This window comes from Hyaena hyaena, unplaced genomic scaffold (assembly GCF_003009895.1).
Source record: "Hyaena hyaena isolate Hyena2069 unplaced genomic scaffold, ASM300989v1 scaffold_1200, whole genome shotgun sequence".
Taxonomy (NCBI): domain Eukaryota; kingdom Metazoa; phylum Chordata; class Mammalia; order Carnivora; family Hyaenidae; genus Hyaena; species Hyaena hyaena.
Genome location: NW_024081824.1, coordinates 283266 through 310176, shown reverse-complemented (window position 1 = coordinate 310176; position 26911 = coordinate 283266). Strand labels below are relative to the sequence as shown.

The window sequence follows — 26911 nt, the reverse complement described above, 5'->3', positions numbered from 1 at the left end:
CCACTTGTGAGATATGGGAAGCATATCTGTGGGAAGCATGGAACTGAGACAGGTGGGTTATAAGTGGACAAAATCAAGCTATTTTAGAACTCTAGATAAGAACTAATGCCTATATTCCATTCATCCTTTATGATTCTGAAGTTATTTATCACACATTTGGAGCCTATTGTCAAGTCAATGGTCATTCATTGCTTCATTCAAAATACATGTGTCTTAGTTTGCTATAACAAAATACCATATGGGCTGCTGTAGCAAAATACCATAGACTTAGTAGCTGCAATAGCAGAAATTTATTTCTTATGGCTCTGGAGGTGGGGATGTCCAAGATCAGGGTGCCAGCACAGTGGGTTCTGGTGAGAGTTCTTTTCCTGGCTGTCAGAGGCTACCTTCTTCTTCTCCTTCTACTTTTTTAAAAATTTTAATGTTTTTTAATTTATTTCTGAGAGAGAGAAACAGTGTGAGCAGGGGAAGGTCAGAGAGAGAGGGAGGCACAGAATCTGAAGCAGGCTCCAGGCTCTGAGCTAGCTGTCAGCACAGAGCCCAACACGGGGCTCAAACCCATGAACCGTGTGATCGTGACTTGAGCTGAAGTTGGATGCTTATCCCACTGAGCCACCCAGGTGCCCCCAGAGGCTACCTTCTTGTGCAAAAGCAAGCAATGGGTGGTGTCTCTTCTTCTAAGGGCAGCAATGAGCCCCACCCTCATAACATCATCTAAACCCAATTATCTCCCAGAAACTCTATCTCCAAATACCATCATGTTGGGATTAGGACTTCAACATCTGAATTTGAGGGGACACAATTCAGTCCATTTGCTTTGTGGAGATTCTGTGTACACCTATCCTACTTAAAATGGATTTGGGAAACAGAGGGCTTTAGGATTGAAATAAATTACTTCACCTATCAGGAAAATACTAGAAATGAAAAATTAATATTGACTTAGGACTTTCTTTTAGCAAAACACTATTTCCAAAGAACATGTTCATTTTGCTTGGAAACCAGGAAATCCAGAACTCATTGTCAAAGCTTGTGTTTTGTTTTGTTTCATGGGTACATTGACCCTTTGGACTTACTTTTCTTTTTCTCTTTGCTTTTGTCAACTAATGGAAATGATTCTATACCTTTGGGGTTTGGTAGACTATACCATTACATTTTAGATGGGCTTATTTTACAGAGATATGACATATTTCACACACTCAGTTGGAAAGTTAGCATCATCTTGGGGAATAAAAGAACTACCTGCAATTAAATGTGGTTTCATTTAAAATTGGCCTCTAAGGGATTCTTATGTTAATTATATTGATGTTCTATTCATAACAATAGAAGACTACTGAACTAAGGAAAGCTTTCTAGCAAGGACCCCTGCTGCAAAAAATATGCAGCTTCCTGTTTATCTTTAAAGAGCAAAAGTGAAACTTAATCTGCTATAAACTGGCAAATGTGTTCTGAATGGTTGAAGGTCAGATACAGCTACACTTAAATCACAGGAATATAAGTACCCCCTAAGTCATTTTTACTAAAAGTACACAGCAACAGTCAAAAACTAAACATTTACTGAGCACTCACTATGTGCTACACATTACCCAAGATACAGTGGGTAAATGCAGTAATGAGGAAGTTTGGGCACCTCTCTCCCAGGGCTCACGGTCCTTCAAAAGTGCCTCTCTTAACAGGTAAATGGAGATAAGGTATATTAAAGGTATAAAGTGTATACTTTGCACGTATAGTCCGATGAAGAAAAAGATAAGATTGCTAAACCTCATGAGGGTCCAAATCATGACCATTGTCAACAGATATGTAATGTTTAAGGAGCTGTAATCAATGGTGGGATAAAAGAAGTCCTTGCATACATGGTTTTCTATACCTGAATCATTTTCTCCCATCCAAATTCTCTCCAGTGCTTTGTTTTTATAACTCTCACCTAGACTTCACCTAACTCTAAGTAATCTTCAGAGCTCAACTGAGCCACTGCTTTCTCTATGAAGCGTCCTTTGAGGTCTGCACATGGGTTAGACTAATTTATATGGCTAGTAAAACCTGTGCTTGTTTTATCAGGGGACCTATGACACTACGTTGCAATTGGCTAGTTGTTGTTTATCCATAACACCTATAGCAATGCCAAGCACATAATAGGTGCTCAATAAATATTTATTGATCAATGAATGCATCCATGTACTCAGTTTTTGATTCCAGATTACATATAGAAAAACAATTGATACTTTCTGGTTTAATGAGATGGTTCAGTAATTGTTTCTGCAAGTTCAGCTTCTGCCCTTTTATTATTTATTGGGACTCTCAAAGCCTTATATTGAGAATGAAGAGACCTGGGATCTGTTCTCAGGCCTGCTCTTAATAGGTTGTTTGGTCATAGGCAGGTTGCATCATTGGGATCTGTGTTGTCTCAAATTTAAATGGAGGTTTTAAGATGAAATTGTATGGTCTTTAAGTAGAAGTGTACATCAGAATCAGCTTGGAACTTTAAAAATATATGTAGCTATTGATGTTAGTGTCCTGACACTAGAGATGTGGATTTAGTAGAGAATGGGTTACATCATAGCTCAGGCTCCTCTCACTTCCCACTGTACCACCTTGGTCCAAGGCCCATTACCTTAGACCCTGACTGTGCTGCTGGCCAACACTCTGATACCTTGGCCTTACAGCCTCCATCCTCTCCTCTTTCCAGACTACCTATATTCCTCTGAACAGTTTCTTCAAAACCTAGCTTTATCAGGTTCTGATATGACCCATCAACTGTAAGTGGCTTCTCACAGCCCATAGAAACCTTTCAAGCAGAACCTTACCCCACTTTTCCTTTCTCTTCTCCCACTGAGAAATTTTCATACCAACAAGATGGTCTTCATCTCTTCCCATAAACAGTTGCATCTTTACCTCTGTGCCATGACCCCACTGTCAACCCTTTTCACTTCTTTCTGCATATATTCTACCCCCATGAAGTTTTCTCAGAACACTCCGGTCCACATTGTTCTCTCTTTCTTAGAAATCCCATGAAACAAGTGTCATGCCACCTGTACTAGTAAATGATATTCTGAAATGAATCAGTAGTTTAATTTGTTATTTACTCTCAATTCTTAATCTTTTAAAGGTTGGAATTACATCTTCCTTATAGTCATAGTACCCAAAACATGAAACTCCTTAAATACTTTTAAATTGAATAACTGTAGTGGTTTCTGACCCTTTAGATATGAGGTGGTTATATTCATATATTCATGTTTTCTTTGTCTCTCTCTCTATTTCCCTCCCTTTCTCTCTTCTCCTTTCCTCTCCTTCCCCCCCCCCTTCTCCTCTCCTTCCCTCCTCTCTTTCTTGCTTTCTCCAGGGGATAGTCGCAAATAGGAGGTAGTCTCTCCCTTAAGGAAACTTCCAGATTACTTGGAAAGAAATATATATATATATATATTGAGTGGAGGTGTTTAGGGTGGTTAGGAAACCCACTCTGGCTGGGTGATATTTGGCTGGCAGAGACTGTAACAGAATGAGGAGAGACCATGTGGGTATCTGGAAAAAAAAGCATCCCATGCTACTGGAACAGTAGATGCAAAGTCCTTGAGGTAAGGATATGTCTGGTAAGTTCAAGTAGCAGCAAAGGGGCTGGCATGGCTGGAATGGAATGAATGTGGCAGGCAGTGGGAAGTAGAAAGAGATAATGCCAAAGAGGTAACAAAGCCAGATCATGCTGGGCTCTTGAATAGCAAGGCTTTTGAATTTTTTATTTTTTTAAAGTTTATTTTATTTATTTTGAGAGAGAGAGAGAGAGAGAGAGTGAGCAGGTGAGGGGCAGAGGGAGAAAGGGAGAGAGAGAATCCCAAGCAGGCTCTGTACTATCAGAGCAGAGATCAATTGGGGGCTGGATTCCACAAACTATGAGATCATGACATGGGCTGAAGTAAAAAGCCTGACACTTAACTGACTGCAACACCCAGGCACTCTGATTGAATTTTTTTTTTTTTTTTTTTTGAGATGGAAAACTTCAGGAAGGTTTATGGCAGGGCAATGATATGATCTATTCTATGCTTAAAAGCATCACTCTGGCTCTGCTATAAAAAACTGATATTAAGGCTGGAGGTAGGAGGTCAGTGAGGAGGCTGCTGCATTAGTCGGGGTAAGAAATGAAAGAGAATCAGACTAGAGAGGAAGCATGGCAGATGCTGGACTAATGTCAAAGGTTGACAGTATTTGCTGATGGGTTGGATGAAGGGTATAAGAGAGAGAACTCCAAGAACTTAAGACCTGAGCCACTGGAAGAACTAGGGAACACTGTGGGAAATGCATGTTGGTGAAGGGGGGAGATCAAGGATACTGCTCTGGCTATGTGAAATCCAAGATGTCTGTTGGTCATTCAAATGAAGAGATTGAGTGGGTAGTTGGATCTAAGAGTCTGCAGTTCAAAGGAGAGTTTAGTCTTTTTACTGGAGAGAGTGGAAAGATGAGAGGGAAGTTTGGAGCTTGAAAAGTGAAGGAAGATAAAGTTTATTTTAAACCAAGTCTTGCCTCAAGGCCTTTGTACTTCCTGCTCCTCCTGCCTCCACCTCCTCCCAGACTTCCCGGCAGCTGTTCTTCCTCGTCCCAGTCCTCAGAAAGGCCGCTCTGACCCTGCCACCTAAGTACCCTCCATTTTCACCCAGGTCTTCTTTGTTTGTCTTTTATTGCACTTACCAACACCTGAAATAAATTATGCTTGTTTTTTAATCTTTAAGATCTGCATCCCTTCACAAGAAAGCAAGCTCGGTGAAAGCATATCCAGTGCTACTCTTGGAGAGTAGGCACTCAAGTACTGGATGAATCCATGAATATACGGAGGAGGGAAAGGTCAGATTTTGAATTTGAACACAACTGGAACCCAAAAGAAAATGAGCAGTAGATGGACAGAGATACAGAAATATCCCTGAGAAACTGACCCATCCCTTAAAAGAAATATCTCTAAGATGAGTTATTTTGCTGACTTTCTTTCCATTTGGGATATAACTGGTTGCAATCCTTTTTCCCCCCTGTTGTTTAGAGTACTGTTAGGGGGTTGATTTCAAAGATTCAACACTTCCTCATCATTAATCTGATAAATCAAACCCTAGTTTGGACCTACAATTGAATTATGTATTGCTTTTACCCTTGCTGAAGTCCCATAACCTTGCAAAGGGTAAGTAACCACTTTCAGCAAAAATGTCAGTCTGGTTTCAAAATACATTTTCCAGGATAGTACAACCTTGCTACACAGTTCCATTTTCAGTTCAACATCATTTTATCACATGGAAGTGATGCCAACAGATTGTTTCAGTGGAAAAGCCTTCTGCATTCAAAAATAAATGGAATTTTTTTGGAAACTAAGTCTGTATTAGACAAGCAGAACTTTCTTTCCTTCATCTCTCTTCCTGAACTTGAATCATTTAAACTTAAGGTCACTGAGAAGGAATGCAACATAACTTTGGCATATTTTTGCATAAAATAAAGTTTGTTTTTGAATGCCTTGAGCAGCCAGGAAGGGTACTGTAAATAGGATTAGCTCTGTCACAGCTCTGAGTCAACACACATAGATGCTTCTGGCTTCGGAAGTTTATTTTTATGTAGGTAAGGTGGTTGTGGTAGTAAACTGTGGGATAATCCTTGCCACCAGCTGAAATCTTCAACAGAGAGTTTCAAAAGAAAGGCTAACAGAGATCAGAAGAAAGTCAATATTCGGTCAATACTACCCAACTTATGGCCAGGTTGCATTTCAAAAGTCAACTTATAAGTTTTCTGTTCAAACCAGTGTGGTTCTCATCTGGGATGATTTTGTTCCCCCAGGGAATATTTGGCAATGTCTGGAGAAATTTGTGGTTGTCTACAACTAGGGGACAGGGAACACTACTGTTAATCTTGTAGGTAGAGACCAGGGGGTACTGCTAAACATCCTATAATGTACAAGACAGCTCTCACAAAAAAGAATGATCTGGCTCCAAATGTCAATAGTTTCTGGGGTTGAGAAACCCTAGTGTAGACACTCGATTGCTTTTTCCCATAGGAGCAATGTTATAAATGGGAATAACTTTCCTACTGTGGAGGGCTATTCTGGCAAAGATGGCTCTCTGTCCACATTACCTATTCTTATCATCCATGGTATGCTGCTGTAACTGTATAAACTACATTTCCTAGCATCTCCTGTGGCGAGGTATAGCCAGATGAAAGGTTCTTATAAGTGAAATGAGAGCAAGAGTGACAGATGTCACTACTGGGCCAAGGCTTTTAAGAAGCAGCCGTTCCTGCCCCAGTCTCTCTTTCCCCTTCCACTGGCCAGTTATAAATCATAAAGACTCCTTGTAGCAGTGATTCCCATACTTTAGCTACATCAGAATCACCTGGAAGACTTGTTCAACTCAACCTCAGATTGCTGAGCTTCAGCCCCAGAGTCCCTAATTCTGTGGGTCTATGGTGGAGCCCGAGAATGTATATTTCAAATAAGTTCCTAGATGGTGCTGATATTGCTGGTTCAGGAACCAAACTTTTAGAATCCTTCACTTAGGGAATTATGATGCTGCAGTATGGAAAGAGCCTGTTGATATCTGAATCACCCATCCAGAGGAGAGGCATCTTTCCCCCTGCTTCCACGTTAATATCAATTTTGGCCTGTAACATGAGCCAGAGAGGATATACTACTGTGGTTTAACTACTGAATTTTGGGAGTCTCTGAATTCCAGCAGCTTAGTTTATCCTAAAGCTCTCTACCTTACCTCTCTTCTTCCCTACATGTTGCTACAGTACCGCAGAATAATTTTTTAACAGGTGAGAAAATAGGGGCTAAAAAGGAAGGAGTGGCCAAGATTACAAATGTAATGGCTGGTTATCAATGTGTTTCATCCTCCCTATTGAATATTTAACTCATAACAAAGATTAAAAAATGGTTGTCTTCAATTTGAGTTTTAAGGAAAAATGCAAAAAAGAAAATGGTTGGGGATCCTGGGTGGCTCAGTTGGTTAAGTGTCCAACTTCGGCTCAGGTCATGATCTCACAGCTCGTGAGTCTGAACCCCGTTGTCAGGCTCTGTGTCAGGAGCCTGCTTCAGATTGTATGTCTCCCTCTCTCTCTGTCCCTCTCCTGCTCTCTCTCTCTCTCAAAAATAATAAACATTAAAAAATTAAAAAAAAAAAGAAAATTGTTATCTTAAATTTGAGTTTTAAGAAAAAATGCAAAAAAGAAAATTTCTTCCCTTCTCCTAAACAGAAGATCAGTCTGAGGCAACATTTTGAAATAGATATTTTGCCTTTTGCTCCCCCTCCCCTACTCTTTCAGCACCATCTCTCACTCTCTCTCTTTCTTTCTCTTTCTCCTATACTCAGCATCAGTCTCCTCTAATCCAGAATGACCCATTTTAGACTGTCCAGTAAAAACCCCCATTTCCTTGTGCAGCCAAAATTAGCTTCCTGCCAGGAAAAAAGCAAGCAATTGAAAACAATCAGAAGGAAGAAATCTGTTGAAGGGTAGCACACAATCCTCCTGAAGGGCATGCATTTAAAAATACTTGTTAACATGCATGCTTTCACGTTTACTTGTAGAATTTAAAATACAGCTCCAGAAAGTCCGGTGACACTTTTCAGACACTAAGGGAAGTGGGTGGTGAGTGGGATGAGGATCCTATAAAGGGAGGGCAAGGCTGTCATTCACAGGCAGGGCACCTGTCCTGGTGTCTATTTCTTTTTTCATGTGGAATCATGGGTTTCTAAAATAGTTCCTGGTGCTTTTGGAAGAAAGAGCCTTCTAGGCAAAAACGGGATGATTGGGCAGTGGGACTGAGACCCAGCCCTAATCACAGAAGTTTGGTCTGTCTTTGATAGCATTTGAACCTCTCTAATATATTAGAGCTAATGCTAAAAATTCCTAAATTACTTAATAGCTCTATGGAAATTTAGCACTGGAATTTTTAAATTTAAAAAAATTTAATATTTATTTATTTTTAAGACAGTGTAAGCAGTAGAGGAGCAGAGAGAGAGAAAAAGAGAGAGAGACAGAATCTGAAACAGGCTCCAATCTCTGAGCTGTCAGCACAGAGCCCGATGTGGGGCTCGAACCCATGAACCGTGAGATCATGACTCAAGCCAAAGTCAGATACTTAACCAACTGAGCCACCCAGGCACCCCTAGCACCAGTATTTTTAAAAGTAACTGTTTCTTGCTCATTTGCACATATAACTTACTTGAGTCAATCTTAATGACTTCTTCTGAACTCTATCCATAGAACCTGAGGGCAGAATTAGAGGGATTGGTGCCTGCCACAGACAGTCATACTTTTTGGAACTCAGTTCATGTGTGCTGATAGTTTTCTAAGGTTATGTCTATATTATAGCCAAACAACCAAGCAGTTAGTAAGCAAATTCAGACAGAAAATGGGGGAAAATAATGTAGTCCATTTGTTTGCCTCATTGGACAGGTTAATTTGGTTAAAATTATCAATCAGATATTTTAACATTATCAGTGATATTGCTGACATTCTGGACATCCTGAAAAACTGAAACATACACAGAAAGTTCCTGAATTAAATAATAAAATTATTTCTTTTTTGGTATCCTAGGACTTTATCCTTGAAACAGAGAGAGGTGACAGGCATTCTGGATTGTCTCCTTTCATCACTCAGTGTCCTTCATGGGCTGGGATGCTCTTGTTGGCCGCACTCTGTCAGTAGATAGGATGACTGGGTTATCTACAAGATCATGCCAATTTTGCACATTCAATAAATGTCTAAGTATATTGTGACATCAGTTTGTCCCACTGGGGGCTACAACTAACATTTTCCTCATAAAAACTGGTACATGGAGTTCTAGCATTTTGACTTATTTATTTAGAAGTCACTGCTAGAATGAAAGGTACAATGTCAATGATTGTCCTTTAATGAAGGGAAGGAAGGAAAGAGGAACCTTGGTTCTTGTCTTCTATGAGTGTGTCACTAATACTTCATACTGTCCTGAGATGGTATCCTTGGCAGCAATTTGATAGTCAAACCTATTTTTTGGAATGAAAACCTCAGTCTCTGCTAGGAGGTTTTCCAGAGAGCAGTTGTCAGTTTATATAAATCCTGTCTCTGTGAAGTACTAATGGCTGTCTCATCTGTGGGGGGCTTAAAGAAAGCGATAGAAGCTCCCATCCGTTGAGTGTTTCCTAAGTGGAAGTTCCATGCCAGACATTTAAAATATATTTTCTAGTTTGGCTTTCAACATTGAACATCTAAGGTAAGTATTATTATCCTGTTTTACAGCCAAGGGAGCTGAGATTTGGAGAGGGCTAATCATATAGCTCCGTGTGGCTGAGCCTGCTTGAAAGCCTGAGCTCAGTGCACTTCACCAAAACAGCAGTTTATATTTAGAAAATATTGTGGTGTGCCAAAGGGTAGAATCTAATTCACTGCTTAAAAATTCAAGAGCTCGTAATTTTTATTGTAAATTAATTTTGGAGCTAAGTGAAGAATGATAATGTTTTGACCTAATAATAGGAGAAAACAACTCAATGGGTCTGGCCACAGGTCTAAACTAGTTCTCAGATGTCCTGAATTTGTCATAACCAGATAAACTTTTCTCAGTATTTGAAGCTATGAGGATTTAATGGGATCTGCAATCCATATGGGCCTACTATGTCTGTCTACTTTGTCACAGCAATGGTGCTCATGGTTATTTATTATTCAAGATGCCTTTTTCTGCGACTGCTTGATACACTGGTTAAAAAACTTTTCGTGTCTCATTTCCTGCATAAGCTGGTTAACTCTGTCCCATTTGAAGACCTCAGAAGACCTATGTCAGTTGTCTACTTTGTTCTCTAACGTCTACCCCAGGCCACAGTGAGTGATGAGAGCTCAGTGGAAGTGCATCTCCTCTAATGAACAAAAAGTTCGGAGCCTGTTCTGCATTAGGTAGGTAGTGGCCTTACACTGGTAAGGAAGAAATAGGGTCCTAATTAATTGTACATGATATGGCCAGGGCAGGAAGGCTACTTAGCATGGGAGGGTGAGAGAACACTGGACCCTGGGTAAGGAGGCTGCAAAGAGGTAGGTGTGGCAAGGAATGCTTGACAACATCCAGGCTGTTTCTCTCTGGAACTATGAACAAGGGAAGGGGGAAGGTAAGAAAGAGCCTGTTGCTCAGAGGGCTCAGACTCAAATAACCCTTGTATATACACTTAAAGAAATCTTTTCCCAAGCTGAAGTTAGTCAACCTGATCTTGATTCAAATCACCTGGCTCATGTAAGTCTCAGGGTTTTTAATGAGATCTTGTTTTTTTTTTAATTTAAAACAATTCTTTTTAAAAATGTTTATTTTTGAGAGAGAGAGAGAGAGAAAGACAGAGAGAAAGACAGAGAGACAGAGAAAGACAGAGAGACAGAGAGAGAAAGAGAGAGAGCATGCGTAGGGGAAGGGCAGAGAGAGAGGAAGACACAGAATCAGAAGCAGGCTCCAGGCTCCAAGCTGTGGGCACAGGGGCCGACATGGGGCTTGAACTCATGAATTGTGAGATCATGACCTGAGCTGGAGTCAGACTCTCAACCAGCTGAGCCACCCAGGTGCCCTGAGAGATCTTAGTTTTTTAATGGAAAAACAAAAGCATTCGTCCAACACAAATCAAGCAAAGATTTGAAAAATACTCTCAAATCCAAATGGTATTTTTGTGAAGTATTATCAATGTTTACTGTTATAGACATTCAGGGAAGGGTGAAAATATTTTATTTCATTTAAAAAATGAAAAGTTTTAATTGTTGATCTCTTCCTTTAAAATTATTGTGCTTAGCTCCCACTTGTGGAGCTAGGTAAGCTTGGTCTGAAAGGTGCCTATGGGACCAGTTCTGGAATTAGAAGTTCCTAGGGCTGACAGAATAGGAATGGATAGTCCTTAAATGGTCAGTTTAGTGAAATGTACAATTTTAGTTGGGTAGAAAATGTTGTTGGTTGTCCACTTATTTGTTTGTTCATCCACCAATTGTTTGTGGAAGGATACTCAGTTTTGCCTAAGGTGCTGAGCGCTGATGTGCAGAGTAAACCAAACAGATCAGCATTTTGGTTTATGAAGCTCACGGTTTATGAATGCCAGCAGGCAAGCCAAAATTCATGGTAGAATGTGAAGGGTACTAGGAGAGGAGGAGTATTGGGTGCTTTGCAAACAGATGAGAGGGATCAGCCTAGATGGAGTTATCGAGGCTTCCTATAGGAAGTGATGTCTAAGCTAAGATCCGAAGAAAAAAGGGAATTAGTTGAATAAAGAAGTGAAGGTGGGTGGGCAAGGGTTTTGAGCAGAGGGAGAGACTGAGTAGGGGGAAAGATTTCAGCAAGCTCAAGGAAGTGAAAGAAACTTAATAGCTGGGTAAACATTGTTAATGCTGATCAGATGGCAAATGGAAGAACAAGATCAGTACCGGAGGGTCTAAGGCAAAACAGAAGGAATAGATTGAAGAAAGAGGTTCAGAACAGAAAACCACGAATTGTGATTATGTTCTGGGATGTGCTACTCAAACTTTCACATGCACATGACTTACCTGGAGATCTTATTAGAAGGCAGATTTGGACTCATTATTTCTAAGGAGCTCTCAGTGTTGCTAACGCTGGTCAGAGGAGCGGACTTTTCATTATCAAGGAACAAGAGAGCATGAGAGTAGCCCTCTACATGGTGGCTGTTAATTGTTGTGGGGCTGTCCTGGTAGCTTAATGGAGTTCCATTAGCTCGGGTAGTAATAGACACAGATTCTTGTTCCTAAGCATGGCCGAGACAATGACTTTTGCTCTTTAATGTCATGATTTCCTCTTGCTTTCTTCCTGGCTACAATGGGTAAAGCCATTTTTGAGGCAGTCTCAAATTGGCTCTGACCATGGCATGACTAGTGGAACACTAAAAAGACCTGGAGAAAGGTGGTCTCCTCCACCTCGACAGTGGTTCTTAAGTTGTCCTTCTGTAGAATGCTGCAGTTCTGTGAGCTGCTGAACAGAGTGTTCCCCAACACTTGAATAACAGTGGCGGTCTTTTTGCCATTGAGGGGAAAAGATGAATGCTAGTGGAAAGATTTTCTTAATTTAAGTTTTTCTTCCATGGCTTCTCTCAATCCTTTGATGCTGGCAGCTATTCAAAGGCTAATAAAGAGCACTGGTGGACAACCAAATGAGCAACAACAACATTAAGCAGCAAAGCCTAGAGACACTAGCACTGCTGTCTTCATGGCAGTATGAGCTCATGGATGAGGTTTTATATTATATCGGGACACTGTGGCCACACTGTCCTGGTTAAAACTCTTCCTAGTTTATGCAACAGCATACATCAGGGTTTCAATGTCTCTCCCAAGAAGAGCAGAAATGGACAAACTGGAGAAGCATGTTCTCTGACATATTGTCAGGCTCCTTTGCCCTGTTCAAGCACTTCAGAACTCCCCCATCACTACCCGCCCCGTTCAGATGAGCACAGTGGCTCGACACAGTCTCTGCAGCCCAGCAGGCCACAGTCTCCAAGTCACAGTGGTTTCAGGAAGGCTGCCAAGGCTCAATTGGGCTTGGCATTTTCCCTCCTTCCAGCAACTCCCGGCTCTTATTTAGTTTTAAATTAAATAAAAATTACAGTACATGGATTTGAATTAAAACAAGAGGCCTGATCTTTGTAATATGCACCACATCAATAGGAAAGCTAATTTGTGCGAAGCACATCTCCTTTAATTTAAACCACGGAACTCTGCCTCTTTGGTTTCAAGGGAACTGAGAGCTGGGGCGGGGCAGCTCCCTCCTGGCATTAACTAGGGCTTTGCTCCAGGGCACCAGGAACAGTTTCAGGGGAGCTTAGCGTTCCTCTTAAGCCCTTTGTGCTGGGTGTCACACGATACACCAAAGCAGTTCCGAACTCCTTGCCTTGAATTTAAAGAAGTTCTTAAAAATGTCTCAGGGTAAACTTCCCCCAATTGACTCTAAACTGCAACCTAGCTACCAGAAAGAGAATCTGCATTACTGAAAGCTTTCCAAGGCAGAGAGACCACTACTGAACTTCATTCATTTTCAGGTTCCAAGTCTTTGTGTGTATAAATTACTAGTCTGTGCCAGGTGAGGAATTCAATCCAGGTTCTGACAGTTGCTTCACCTACGTTTCATTGGCTGTGGTGGCAAAAGGCAGAGGCTGGGGTAGATGGTGGCAGCAGCAGTGGTGCCCTAACCCATGAACAATATGAAATTTACTCAAAACCACTGCTATCTACTCAGCTCCAAGCCCTTGTTTCAATGCTCACTGCAGGCCCCACTCAGTCCCAGGAGATGAGTGATAAACAGCGGGATCCCTTCATATACTTTCATCTCCAGGGAAATTTATATATCTGGGCACTCTCTTTAAGAAAATTAATACAGGGGTGCCCAGGTGGCTCAGTCGGTTAAGGGTCCGACTTTGGCTCAGGTCATGATCTCACGGTTCATGGGTTCGAGCCCCACGTCGGGCTCTGTGCTGATAGTTAGCTCAGACAGAGCCTGGAGCCTGCTTTGGATTTTGTGTCTCCCTCTCTCTCTGACCCTCCCCTGCTCACACTGTCTCTCTCCCTCTCAGAAATAAATAAAAAATGTTAACAAATAAGAAAATTAATACAAAGAATATCTTTTACCAACTTTATATGACAACAGGACACACTCCTAGGGCCCCTCCCAGAATCTTAGAAGGGGCCGATGTGAATGAGGAAGCCTGAGGCTTAAGCTTCCTTAGCTTTACAAGTGAATCCACTTCTGTTTGGCAGGCACTGCCAGCTATTCTCCTGACCAGTGCCAAAAGGGTATGAATAAGGTGAGGGTAAAGATGATAGAAAAGGATTTATTAGATGATAGGTGTAATTGACTAAGATAAAGTTCTAGTTCTGATTTAACTGGATTTTGAATATTTTTTAAGTTTATTTAATTATTTGGAGAGAGAGAGAGCATGAGTAGGGGGAGAGGGGAGAGAGAGAATCCCAAGCAGGCTCTGAGCTGTTAGCACAGAACACTTGAACTCATGAACTGCCAGAGCATGACTTGAGCCAAAATCAAGAGTGGGATGCTTAACTGGCCACCCAGGTGCCCCTTGACTAGATTTTGAACCACGTGAGGTGCACTGTCTTAGTGAACCAAATTTAGTCCATACAAAGCCAAGCTCTCTCTAGGCTGCAAGTCTCCTAAGGGCAGGGTCCATATCTTTGTCTTTGTTCACCTAAATACCTACCCAAGAGTGTGTCATTGAACGTCTGCTGAATGAATAGCTGGAGACTGTGAATGAGTAAATGTGTAAATAAGTTCATACTCCCATTTTAGATAAAGGGTCATTGTTTACATCTCGAAAGGACTCTGAAAAATGTTTTGAGCTATGTAAAGAAAGTCTCCATATTATTGAAGCATGGATAACTGGATTCTGCCAGAGGGCTACTAAAGCCATACTTCTTACTGGATAACCAAAACTGCTCTAGGCATAGTTAACACTAGGCTATATTAGAAAGCAAATATTCTTTAATTTTTTTTTATTATTTTATATATTTTTTGAGAGAGAGAGAGCAGAGGGCAGGCAGAGAGAGAAGGAGAGAGAGAATCCCAAGCAGGCTCTGCAATCAGTGTGCAGAGCCGGATATAGGGCTCAATCTCATGAACCTTGAGATCCTGATCTGAGCTGAAATCAAGAGTCAGATGCTTAACTGACTGAGCCATCCAGGCTCTCTGAAAGCAAATATCCTTTAAAGAGACTGGCTTTTTCTTATGGTTTCTGCAGGTGTTGTTGTCATACACCCTGAAAATGCTAGACAGTGTGTTATGTGATCTGCTTCTTTACTTTCTCCTCTGGCTTACGTTACCTTAAGTTGACATTTTAAATTCTTTATTTCCTGGAAAGTACAGTTAAAACCTTAGATCCTGAGTGAAGATAGCACATGCCAAAATTCATACAGAAAATGAAAGCTGAGTCTAGAGCATTCTTTTCTGAAGAAAAATACTTCCCTGCACATGATGAACTCACTTGGTGCTTCCTACACTCTGATGGGGGTCTGGAGGCACAGTGTACAACTTGAACTAATGGCTGGGAATGGTGTTACCCAAAGGTTTGATTTGTTGTGAAATGGCTGAGGACTGGGTTTGCATGAGAGACATGTTAGACATGTTGGGGTTGGCCTATGTTAGGAAGGGCATGGTTTTGATTTAATTCTCTTGACCTTGTGGTTAAATCTGTAGTGTCATGCAGGTGAGAAGGCTCTAAATTAGGGGACAAGAGGTTGGGTTCAAGTCTCATTTTCATCTCTAATTGGTTGTGAGATTGTGAACAAGATAACCAATCTCTCCATGTCTCCCTCACTCTGTCTCTCTCTCTCTTTTTAATCTGCAATAAGAAACTGGTAATGCCTATCCTACCTTGCTCTGGACCTGAGTCTCAAAATATTGCTCATAAAAGGTCTCAGTAAGGGGTGCCTGGGTGACTCAGAGGGTTTGGTGCCCGACTTCAGCTCAGGTCATGATCTCGCGGTTCGTGGGTTCAAGCCCCGTGTCACGCTCTGTGCTGACAGCTCAGAGCCTGGAGCCTGCTTCAGATTCTGTGTCTCATTCTCTCTCTGCCCCTCCCTGACTTGTGCTTGGTCTTTCTCTGTCTTTCAAAAATACATAAGCATAAAAAATTTTTTTAAAAAGTTCTCAGAAAGACTTTTTTAAAAAAATGTTTTAATTTATTTTTGAGAGAGAGAGAGAAGAGAGAAAGTGAGCGGAGGAAGGGCAGAGACAGAATGTAACTGAAGGTGAAACAAGCCTTTTACTTTAGTACTACTGAAAACGTGGATTTTTAGACACTTGGATGGGTTTGAAGTGAAGTCTCACAGACCTGGGTTTAGGAATGCTTTTGTCCTTGGCCAAGTTACATAACCTCTGTGAGGTCTTGAACTTTAGTTTCTCCATCTACAAAGTTGTTTAATATAGAATTGCTCTATAGTGAGTGGCAAATAGTAGATATTCAATAAATGATAGTTTCCCTCAGTTTTTCCATATTGCCTTGTATACCCCAAATTTTGTTTGCTGTATTTTGAGAGTGTTTATTATATTCTCACATATATTTCCATGAACTGCTCCTGAGGGTAATGTAAGTGTATTCACACATATAAGGCATGTAAGAAAAAAGTTTCTGAATAAGGAAAGACTGGTGGTAGAAAAATTGATTGAACAGAAATAAATTCCAATTTCCAAAGCAGTTCAGGGTCAGAAAATTCATTTGGTTTATATTTTCTTTTGGAATAAGGAACCTTCAGGTATGGTTTAAATAAGTAGAACATAAGCTTTTTGAGAGCAGAGAGCTTGTCACTTACATCTACCAGTATTTAGAACTGCTCTGGGCACTAGGTGAGTGTACAATTAATACCTATTTTCTCAATGAATAACTGAACATACTTAGATATGATTCACTTGCGTATTAACTATGGGAAGTTCCTGGAGTTTTGCATAGGAAAGGAACAGGGATTCTAAGGGGAAATCTTTTTTTTAATGTTTATTTATTTATTTTTTGAGAGAGAGAGAGAGAGAGAGAGAGAGCAGAGGAGGGGCAGAGAGAGAGAGGAAAACACAGACTCCAAAACAGGCGCCAGGCTCTGAGCTGTCAGCACAGAGCATGATGTGGGGCTTGAACTCAAACTGTGAGATCATGACCTGAGCTGAAGTCAGATGCTTAACCTACTGAGCCACCCAGGCACCCCTGTAAGAAGTCTTATCACTAGACAAAGGTGGCACCATTTACACACTGTTTACCTTCAAGTATGCAATTTGTAAAATGACTGCAAATTCCCTGATATGAAAATTGATCTGAAATAAGCCAGGAAAAAGTCTAGTACCTATTCTAGGTTAGTTTCTGGCAGATATTCAGCTTTATTTTCTTTTTGGAAAGAGAAATCCCCCTGTTGCTCAGAACTTATGGAGTACTGGCACGGCACTAGGTAACGATGGGGTAAAGAGTAGTAGATGCCATGGGGGTAAGAGAACTAGGAGGTCTCTATGCCTTCCGCTTTCCATGCGCTGCAAAAGTATGAGACAACAGTAGCGCTAATGCATCACAGTTCACATACCTGAAAACATCATCATGTGCTGAAAATTCCAGGGGATCTTCTGTTTTCGGCCCAGATTCAGGAGGAAGGAGAGGGGGTATATATTTCAGGCTCTGGCCAGAAAAATCGCCAGCTATAGATAAGCACAGAGAAACGCTGAGGAAAATGCTACAATTGAGGGTGCGAGTCCTTGAGCTGTCACTGTTATGTTCTTAAGCTTCTCTACTTTATGACCCAGAAAACAGGGACAAATATGTCAATACGTGTATGTCCAATTTGCTGCTAAAACTCATCTTTAAATGTCAATTTCTTTTCAGAAATAATAGAGAACTCTACTTTTCTTTGAATATCTACTTGGTTTAGAACTGTTAGCCCCATACCATTTCAATCACTGGAAATTTTCTCATCACATTTATGTTGCTGATGACTGACTCTTTGCTCAACTCTGCCGCCAAATGTGAGGCAGAGACCGTTCAGAGGCTGTGGCATTGTCTTCTCAAGAAGCACTTTAGAAAGGATAAATGTACTTCTGCTCATGATTGCCATCTTACTTTCCATCAGTTTATACTCCCTGGATCTAGCAAGTTTCAGTTCCTTTTTTCCTTTAGTTGATTTGATTTTGAGAGGAATTGCTTTTCTAGACGTATAATACAGCTGCTGCTTTAGGAGGCATTGTGCTGAAGCCCAAGCTTTGTAGGTTAAAATCTAGGAAAATATTGGTGGGAGTCATCTGTCCCCTTTTGTCACCCAGGACTCCTGTCCTGATAGTCTGTCTATCCTAGTTTGTCCTTAAATGGGATGGAGTTATTTGGGAAGAGGAAGATTCTGTCTAAGATGCAGGTTTAGATGAGATTGGGGAGTTTAGCTGAATGTTCAGTGAAAAGAGGACAAAAGGCAAACACATGTGCTTAGTTGCAGCAGGGCTTAGAGAAGAGGGGTCAGCTCTCCTGGCCATTAAGATCACCTGCCTGTGATCTGATAGGGCATCTGCCCAGTTTCCAAGTGGAAAGAAGGACAACAGTTACTGACTGTCCTTGCGGACAGAAACCCACTACTCTTTCAGATAGACATTCATTCCTCTGGGGAATGCTTAAACCTCAGGCCTAGAGCTCCAAAAGTCTTGCATTAAAAGTAAGGTCTATATTTTATCTGTTATTGGCTATCTAAGTAAAATAAACTTACATGTATTCAATGATTAAGCACATCCATCATGCTAATTTCATCTGATTTTTGCTCTGTGTATCCTATTTTCAAAGTCTTCACTGGAAAAAAGACTTTATCATCTTGTAATGAAAATATTTCTAAAGCTTAATAATGTTGGCTATATTCTGACACACTCTAATGCAGATTAAGTATATCTCTGTAAAGAGTGAATTGACATATTTTTATGTAAATGATTTATAACTTAAAACATACTTTGGATATTCAGAAAATAAATATATTTTGAATATTTATTTTTGAGTATTCATTTTTCTTTAGTTTTCCTCCTTTATTTCTTTCAGTATTTTCCAAACTTCTTATCTTGAACCATAAGCACTTAGTAAAGGTCTGAATTTCTGAGGATCTTTTCTCTCCTAACTAGAAATTACATATCTACCAGGAATCTGAGGCTTGCAATAAACTTGAGGAAATGCCTTTAACATTTTAACAGAATAATCAGTAAAAGTAAGTAGTTTGTTCTTTTCCCTCATCACTCCATGTTCTGTATTTCAAAGGATACAAAGGCTCCAAGTATAAAAAGAACATTAAAGATATGATTCTGGAACGTGAACAGTGCCAGGCCCATGTAACAGAAGATGACATTCTCGGCCAAGAAGTTCATAAATTCAAACAACTGAAAACAAAACAGAAATGAAAAACCATTAATTATGACTCAGGTTTGAATCCACTATTTTGTGACTGTTTTGGTGAGTGGATGGTTCTCTTTTATTTGTGTGAGCAGCCTCCCTGCCCCGCCGTCCAGCCCTTTTACTCTACTCTGGCTCTCTACCCAGTGACAGACGTGGTAGCCATGTCAACATCCCATCTTCCTGTCCAACCGCAAGGCAGCCAGAGATGCATCTGGGTATATTAACCAGAATGATCTGCCATAGGACAGTTCCTACCAGGATGAAAGACACTTCCTTGTTCTAAAACTGAAACTATGTGATTGCTTAAGGTGTACCTTAGGAAAGGATGCAAAGATGGTTTAGCTGCCTCTGACACGACTCAGTAGATGTGCTTGAGTTCCTAGGCCCTGAACTTTTTTTGAAAAGTTTTAGCTAAATTCCTTCCTCAGGCAGGCAGGAGGGACAAACTTGGGAAACTTGGAATAAGAATGAGTGTCAGTTATATTTCAACATCAGAATGATCAGTATATTTCAAACCCTAGACAATGAGAGTCATTAAATTGACTAATGTAGGTATATCCATTAAATGTCTACAATCTGTAGCTGGTAAAAAGAAAATGATTAATCCCAGGGACCAGTTTATGCAATGAGAACACAATAGATACATCAAATTCAGTCAGAGGAATGGAGTAATAACACGCTATGCAGAGGGATGCTCCCAAGAGTTATTCTTAGATCATTAACTAGACAATTTAGGTTGAACATGAAAAAGGTTCTCCAGCTTCCACATTAGAAGTAAAAGGGAAATGTGTCCAGGGGCTACAAAAATCACACATTTGGAAGGGACTTTAGTTTATGTTCCAGAATTTTCATTTGGAAGTTTCTGAAACTTCATTCTCAGACCTACATAAATCACCATGTTAGGTAAACGTCTCTGGAGGCATTTCTCTTGACTTTTTAAGGACTCATTATTTCTTTATGTAATGTATTTACAGCCTCACAAATAATGCCCAATACCTGCTTACTGACAGTTGACAGAAAGAAAAGAGAATCTTGTCAGAAACATTATTTAAAGCCAGTAATAGAAATAAAGGATTAAAAAAGACAAAGCTCCTGTGGCACAAGATGGTCTTTCTTCAGCAGCAGCGATCATCAATTATCCTGAGGACTCATTTCACATTCTAGGCCTGCTCATCTTAATAAACTCTGTCACACAAATAACCACCAAAACCTTAAAACCATGGGAGAAAATAGGGGGGATAGGAAACACTGTGCTACCTCATCATTACTTTTGCAGAAACTGAGATTTGGCTACTGTCTTAATCCGCTTGACTTGTCATAGCAAAATACAATAGACTGAGTAGCTAAAACGAAGGAAATTTATTTCTCACAGTTCTGGATGGAGGTTGAGAAGTCTAAGATCAAAGTGCCAGCCAATTAGGTTCTGGTGAGTACTCTCTCTGGTTAGCAAATAGCAGCCTGCTTGCTGTGTCTTCACATGGCTAAGAGGGAGAGAGATAATCTCTCTTATGTCTTCTTATAAGGGCATGAATCTCATTCATGAAGGCTCCACCGTCATGACCCAATCAGCTCCCAAAGCCCCACCACTACATACCACCACACTGGGGGGTCGGACTTCAACATATGAATTTGGGTCAGGGGCACAAAAATTCAGTTCATAGAAGCTATCCAGCTTTTAACATTAATAAACACATGCAAGATTAAATTCATAGAGCCTTTTCTTCTCCTGTCCCCATCCCAAGTACTGTAAAGGGGACATTTTGTAGTCTAGCATCAATTTAGCCTCCTCTTGGTGGTCACACCCCGATTTCCCTCTGGGATCCCTCTTCTTCCCCACTCTCAGTTTACATGTCGACACTTCCATAGCTCAGATATGGATATAGAGTTTAGGACTAAACCACTCAAATCAATGCATTTCCCTAGCCAGCATGTTTGGTGCGGAAATAGGTGTGGTGCATTCAGAGCCAAAGAAGTACAGTGAGACCTTCGCAGGAAATGCTGGGACAAACACCCCCACCTTTTCACTGTGTGAGAAAGTAGGATGCAGGCCAGGAGCTGTTGTTAGCCACCTTGTCATTACAGGGAAATGGCTGTCTGAAAGAGAAGCCATGTCCTGATGATACTGCTTAATCTGTCTTTGACCTCTCCCAAAGCAAAATCTACCCTTGGAGTTTTGTCTTAAAAAGACAGATGAACATAAGGGAATGGAAAGAAAAATAAATAAAAACAGGGATTCAAACCATAAGAGTCTCTTAAAGACAGAGAATAAACTGAGGGTTGTTGGAGGGGTACTGGGTGAGGGGAAGGGCTAATGGGTGATGGGCACTAAGGAGGGCATTTGTTGTGATGAGCACTGGGTGTTATATGCAAGTGATGAATCACTAGATTCTACTCCTCAAATCATTATTTCACTATATGTTAGCTAGGATTTAAATTTTAAAAAAAGATATGACAAATTAATTTGTAGATTAATTTTAATGAAACAAAAAGATAAAAATTTATTACCAATTTTCTGCAACATACCAGTTAAAACATGATTTTTTTCCTGTATTCTCAGTACCTGAGGTAGACAATTTTAAGGTTTACTGAGTAGACAGAGATAAGATATACATATAAACAATGAGAATTTGTTTCTTTCTTTCCAATTCCTATATGTTGTTTCTTTTATTCTTTTCAAATTTTACTGGGTAGAACATACATCATAATAAAGTACTGATGGTTAAAAAAAAAAAAAAAAAGACCAAGGGACACCTGGGTGGCTCAGTTAGTTAATTGTCCAACTCTTGATTTCAGCTCAGGTCATGCATGATCTCAATGTTTATGAGTTTAAGCCCCACATTGGGCTCTGTGCTGACAGTGCTGATCCTGCTTGGGTTTCTCTCTCTCTCTCTCTCTCTTTCTGCTCTTCCCCAATTAGTGCATGCTCTCTCATTCTCAAAATAAATAAATAGGCTTTTAAAAAAAGACCAAGAAATCACTTTTTGGTGTGAGGTAAGGTTTCTATCACTTAAAATGATATATATTCCTTTACAGTCCTGTACCAGTTTAACAAAGCAAAACACCTCTCTGACTCAATACAGATGATAAAGAAAAGGGTGTGATCCACCTTTTGATTTTTTTCAGATAGCAACAAAATCAGCTATCCCTACCCACCCCACATCCCTGCTACCACCCCCAACTTTAATCTACTCCTCACATTTAAAGGAAAGAAAAGTTTTTGGTAAGTCCGTTTTTTTCTTTTTCTGCTGGTTTTTGAGACATAATGGGAATTTGTCCTATACATTTTACATGGAGACTCATGGTATTAAATATTTTTTTTGGAGATTTGCTTCCTTTGGAAAACTCAGGATTTTAACTTGATTTAGTCACTCTGCTTATTGAAATCTAGCACTGACCAAAATTAGAAGTAACTGTTTATATACATACTGTACAGAATTTCCATTTTCCATTTTGGTCCATTTCTAGGCCTGTTCTTTGTTTCTATTGTTATTTATCCCTCTACTAATACCATGCTCTTTTTAATTAATGTAGATCCAGAATACATTATAATATTCTATAGATCTAGATTTTTCCCATACTCTACCTTCTTCAGAATCTTCCTGATTATTTTTGCATCTTAAAAAATGTGTTTTATGCTTAATCACTTAGAAAACTGTATAAAGCACATATTTACAAGTTAAGATTAAACAAGAGAATATTACCAGCACCCCAGAATGACTCATTTCCCTTCCCACTTCTACTCCACACCCCAGTGCACTGCTATCAGCGCTTCTGTCATCGCAATGAACTTTCCTTCAGTTTCATGTGAATGGAATCAAACTATATATATTCATTTGTATTTGTCCTCTTTTACTTCACATTATGTTTGTGAGACTCTTCATGTTGTTGTGTATAGAAGTAGTGCATTTTTTAAATTATATGAATGTGCCACAGTTTATTCATTCTACTACTGATAGACATGTGGGTTGTTTTCCATTTCGGGCCATGATGAATTTTGCTGTTGTACATCCATGTTTGCATTCCTATGGGATTGTCAGGACACAGCGCCGAGCAGTTTTCCAGGTTGGTAGTTCCAATTTGCATCTCCCATCAGCAGTCCTTGTTGGCTCAGATTCTTGTCAACACCTGACTTCATTGCTTTGTTTTTGAATTAATACTTTTGCCTGCTCACATTGCTATTTGAACTTATTAGGGATCAACTTGTTCATTTCCACAAAAATAACCCGCTGGCATTTTAGTTGGAATTGGATTAAAGGTATAGAGAAATTTGGAGAGAATGCACATGTTTACAGTATTGAAACCTAAATCTATGAACGTCACATATTCTTATAAGGATTTTGTTTTCTTTCATTTCTCTCAGTAATTTCTGCATAAAGATTTTTTGCATATTATTGGTTAGATTTATTCCTAGACGTTTTCTGGTTTTTTTTTTTTTTTTGGTTACTGTTGTAAATAGTATCCTTTTCAAAGTTCATTTTCTAACTGTTTGTTGCTAGATACATGTATACAATTAATTTTTTATCGATCTGTATTCAGGGCCTTACTAAATTTATTCAATAATTCTCATGTTTTATTGGTAGATTCTTTTGGATTTCCACACTCATGTTATTTTCAAATAAGGATATTTTGGTTTTCTCCTTTCCATTTGTTATACATTTTGCTTCTTTTTTTCTTGTCTGATTACACTTGTCAGGACATCCCGTTCAGTGCAGAATAAAAGTGATGATGGAGCATCTTTGTCTTATTCCTAGGCTTAAAGGAAAAACTTTCAAGATTTTGCTACTAAATTCATAGGAACCCTTTAAACAGTTAAATAAGTTCCTTCTATTCCTAGTCTATTGAGAATAGATATTAAAAGAAAACAAGAATGTGTTTATTTTTATCAAATGCTTTTTCTTCATCTATTAAGATGATCATACAGTATTTTTTCTTTCATTGTTTTTTTAAAATGTTTATTTATTTAGAGAGAGTGTATGAAAGGGGGAAGGGTAGAGAGAGAGGGAGATAGAGGATCTGAAGCAGGTGATGTGTTGACAGTAGAGAGCCTTATGCAGGGCTCAAACCCACAATGTGGGGCTCAAACCCATGAACCATGCTACCCAGGCGCCCCCCCCTTGTTTTAATGTAGCTAATTACATTAATTGATTTCCAAATGCTACCACAATCTTGCATTCTTTCAATAAACCCTACTTGGTCATGATGTGTTATCCTAGAATTAATTTGCTATTATTGTGTTTAGGATTTTTGTGTCTGTCACAAAAGACTGTCTTATAATGCCTCTTTCTTGAATAGTCTTTATCAGGTTGTATAGTTAAAGTTACTGAAGTTTGATAAAATAAGTTCCTATTCTTTTCTTTAAAGCTTAGAAGAATTCTGGGCTTGGAGTTTTCCTTGTTGGAAGATGTTTAACTACAGATACGTTATTCTAATAGATATAGGATTAGTCAGATTCTCTACTTCTATATTTGTTTTAGTGAGTTGTGTTTGCTGTTACATCTAAATTTTCATATTTAGTGGCATACAGTTATTTATATCTTCAGTATCTTAGTCTGTAGTTATGTCTTTCCCTTCACTATTGGTAATTTGTGTCTTTTCTTCCTGTTAAATCTTGTTAGAGAGTTATCAATTTTATAACCTCTTCCAAGAAGTAACTTTGGAAAGTAGCTTAAAAGCAAAGTAGAATGTGTTTTCTTCCTTGAGCTTTTCTCAAGTTTTTATCTTTTTATTTTTAGGAGGTTATCAAGCATTCTTACCTATTTCTATTATTTTTCTTATTTTCTTTAAAATTATTTTTGAGTGAGGAAAAATACAAACAACAATGACAAAAGCACTTATCTTTTTGTGGAACAGATTTTTCAGTAATTTCTTTTCCATAGGTCCATAAATGTATCTACCACATGCATATGTTACAAAAATCTGACCATATTTTTTATATAACCTAATGAACTCAATAATATTTTATGTATCTTTTCCCATGGCATTTCAAAAGTCACTTTCCATGGCAATGAGCTTGAATCTACTAAGCAATTTTTAATGGCAGCACAGTATCCCTTTGTATTTTCCTACCAATTTTTTTTTTCACTGTTCCCATTATTGGATATTTGGTTGTTTCCAGATTATTCCCCTTTAAACAATGCTGCATTGAGCAGCTTCGTACAAATAGCTCTCCCCAGTTGAGTGATTACTCCTTAGGTTATTCCTAGACATGAGCTACTTCTGTCAAAAGGTTAATTTTTCTTTTTCAACATATTACTAGTCTGCCCTTCAGAAAGAATATACCAATTTGCATCTCTAATAATGGTGCAGAGGGTGCCCTTTCCCCACATACTTGCCAAAAGTAGTTTTTATCAATTTTTTAAAACCTTGACATTCTGATAGACTTACTTATTTTAAATTGTAGATGGTTATTAGCATTTTAAAAAAGATTCCCTTCATAGCAGTGCATCAGCATTGATTAGCACTCCTTTGTCTATTTATATCATGTGACAACATTCCTCTGAATGAACAGGCTTCATAATAATTTCCTTCTTGGGGCACTTAATGAAAACGTGTGGGTGAATTCAATTTCATTTCACATGCAAAAATCTCCTAAAGGCGTTTCAAAAGGAGAATCTATGGTAAGGCCATGCTGGCAGAAGCAACTGATTTGACCACAAGGACAAATTTTTGCCTGCGTCTGGCTGGGAGTAGCTAATTACTGAGGGAATAGATTTATTGGTCAATTTTGGACAGGGGGGAAAATAACCCAAAACCTAAACTCCACTTCCAAGCCAGTAAGAACAACAACAATAACAACAAATATCAACCTAGTTGATTCAGGATTCAGTATTCACTATGAATAACCTCAAATCTACTTGTTTCTGACTCAGGGTCAATGAAGAAAAAAACCTTAACTCAACATTTTATTTATCCAGTACAGTAAACAACATTTGTTTTATTTCCATTAATTCTCAGTTTGTATGCTTTGGAGAGGACCCAATAAGTAAGCTTTACTTAGTAAAGATTTTCTTCAGGAAAATAAAAAGCAAGTTGATAGTACAAAGACTAGGGAAATATTGAAACTACATAAGAGGACAATCAGTGTTTAAAAACTCTGAGGGGTCATGGTAAACATTCATATGTTAATTAAACAACTTAAAGTTTAAACAACTTAAACAATTAAGCAAATGATGGTCTCTGAAGGCTTACTAGATGTTAAATTTTTTTAATATGAGTTATTTACTAAGTAGAAAGTAAAAAAAAAAAGAGTCATACCTATTTTATAAAATCACATCACTAATTCTGATTGGCATTTTTCTCCTATTCGTAAAAGAATGAAACTTTACCATATTACCATGGTTCATATAGAGAAATATTTATTGCAGTGGTGCACTGTACCGTACTCTGCTTACCTAATACCAATTGAATTCACATGGATTCCTCAGCACAGCTTTTATTTGGCATAGTATAGTTTGACACAATTTACTGACTTTCATCTACTTCTCCAAGTAATATGCTGAAATTCATTTTATTTGGGATATGAAAGAAGCTACAAAACTATAATAAAAATGAAAGGGAAGGAAGACCTAAAAATGTCCTTCTATTTTCTCCGTAATTTTGTCCCAGGATTAATTTTTGTTTGTTTGTTTTAAAATTTGTCTTTCTTCCTAACTGGGACCTTTCTTTAGAGAATATCTAATATTTCATTTTTTTATATACTATTGAGTTATCTATATTTTGAACAAGCTGGAATATAAGCAAATATTTTTATTCCTACATTGGAGGATTTGCAAGCAAACATTATAATATATTTTATTGGAATTATAAACTTTTGCTCCTGGGATTCTAATATTTGCTTAGTTCCAGTCCTGAGGAAATTTGTTCATGGTAAACCCAATAATTCCTATGGGCTTTAGAGGCAGCAAAGTAGTTGAATTTTTGAAGAACCGTGATCTTTACTACTAGGATGTAAGTAATCTAATGGCTTTATTTCCAGTCATGGCCTTGGTTCCCAGAGTGCAGCCTCTTCTTATAAAGCTGAAGATTTATAATTACATGTAGGTACAACTGCAATCCTT

At 39.0% G+C, this 26911-nt stretch overlaps 1 protein-coding gene across 1 annotated transcript in view; it reads right to left on the bottom strand.

The window, feature by feature from the left end:
• The window catches only part of LOC120224552 (sodium/hydrogen exchanger 9-like), a gene marked incomplete at its 5' end in the record, with an annotated part of 402148 nt that overhangs the window by 110321 nt on the left and 264916 nt on the right, over positions 1 to 26911 (bottom strand). Inside the window, 2 exon segments of the mRNA XM_039222819.1 lie at positions 17026 to 17137; positions 18725 to 18838. Of these exon segments, the coding sequence (XP_039078750.1) occupies positions 17026 to 17137; positions 18725 to 18838 (226 nt within the window).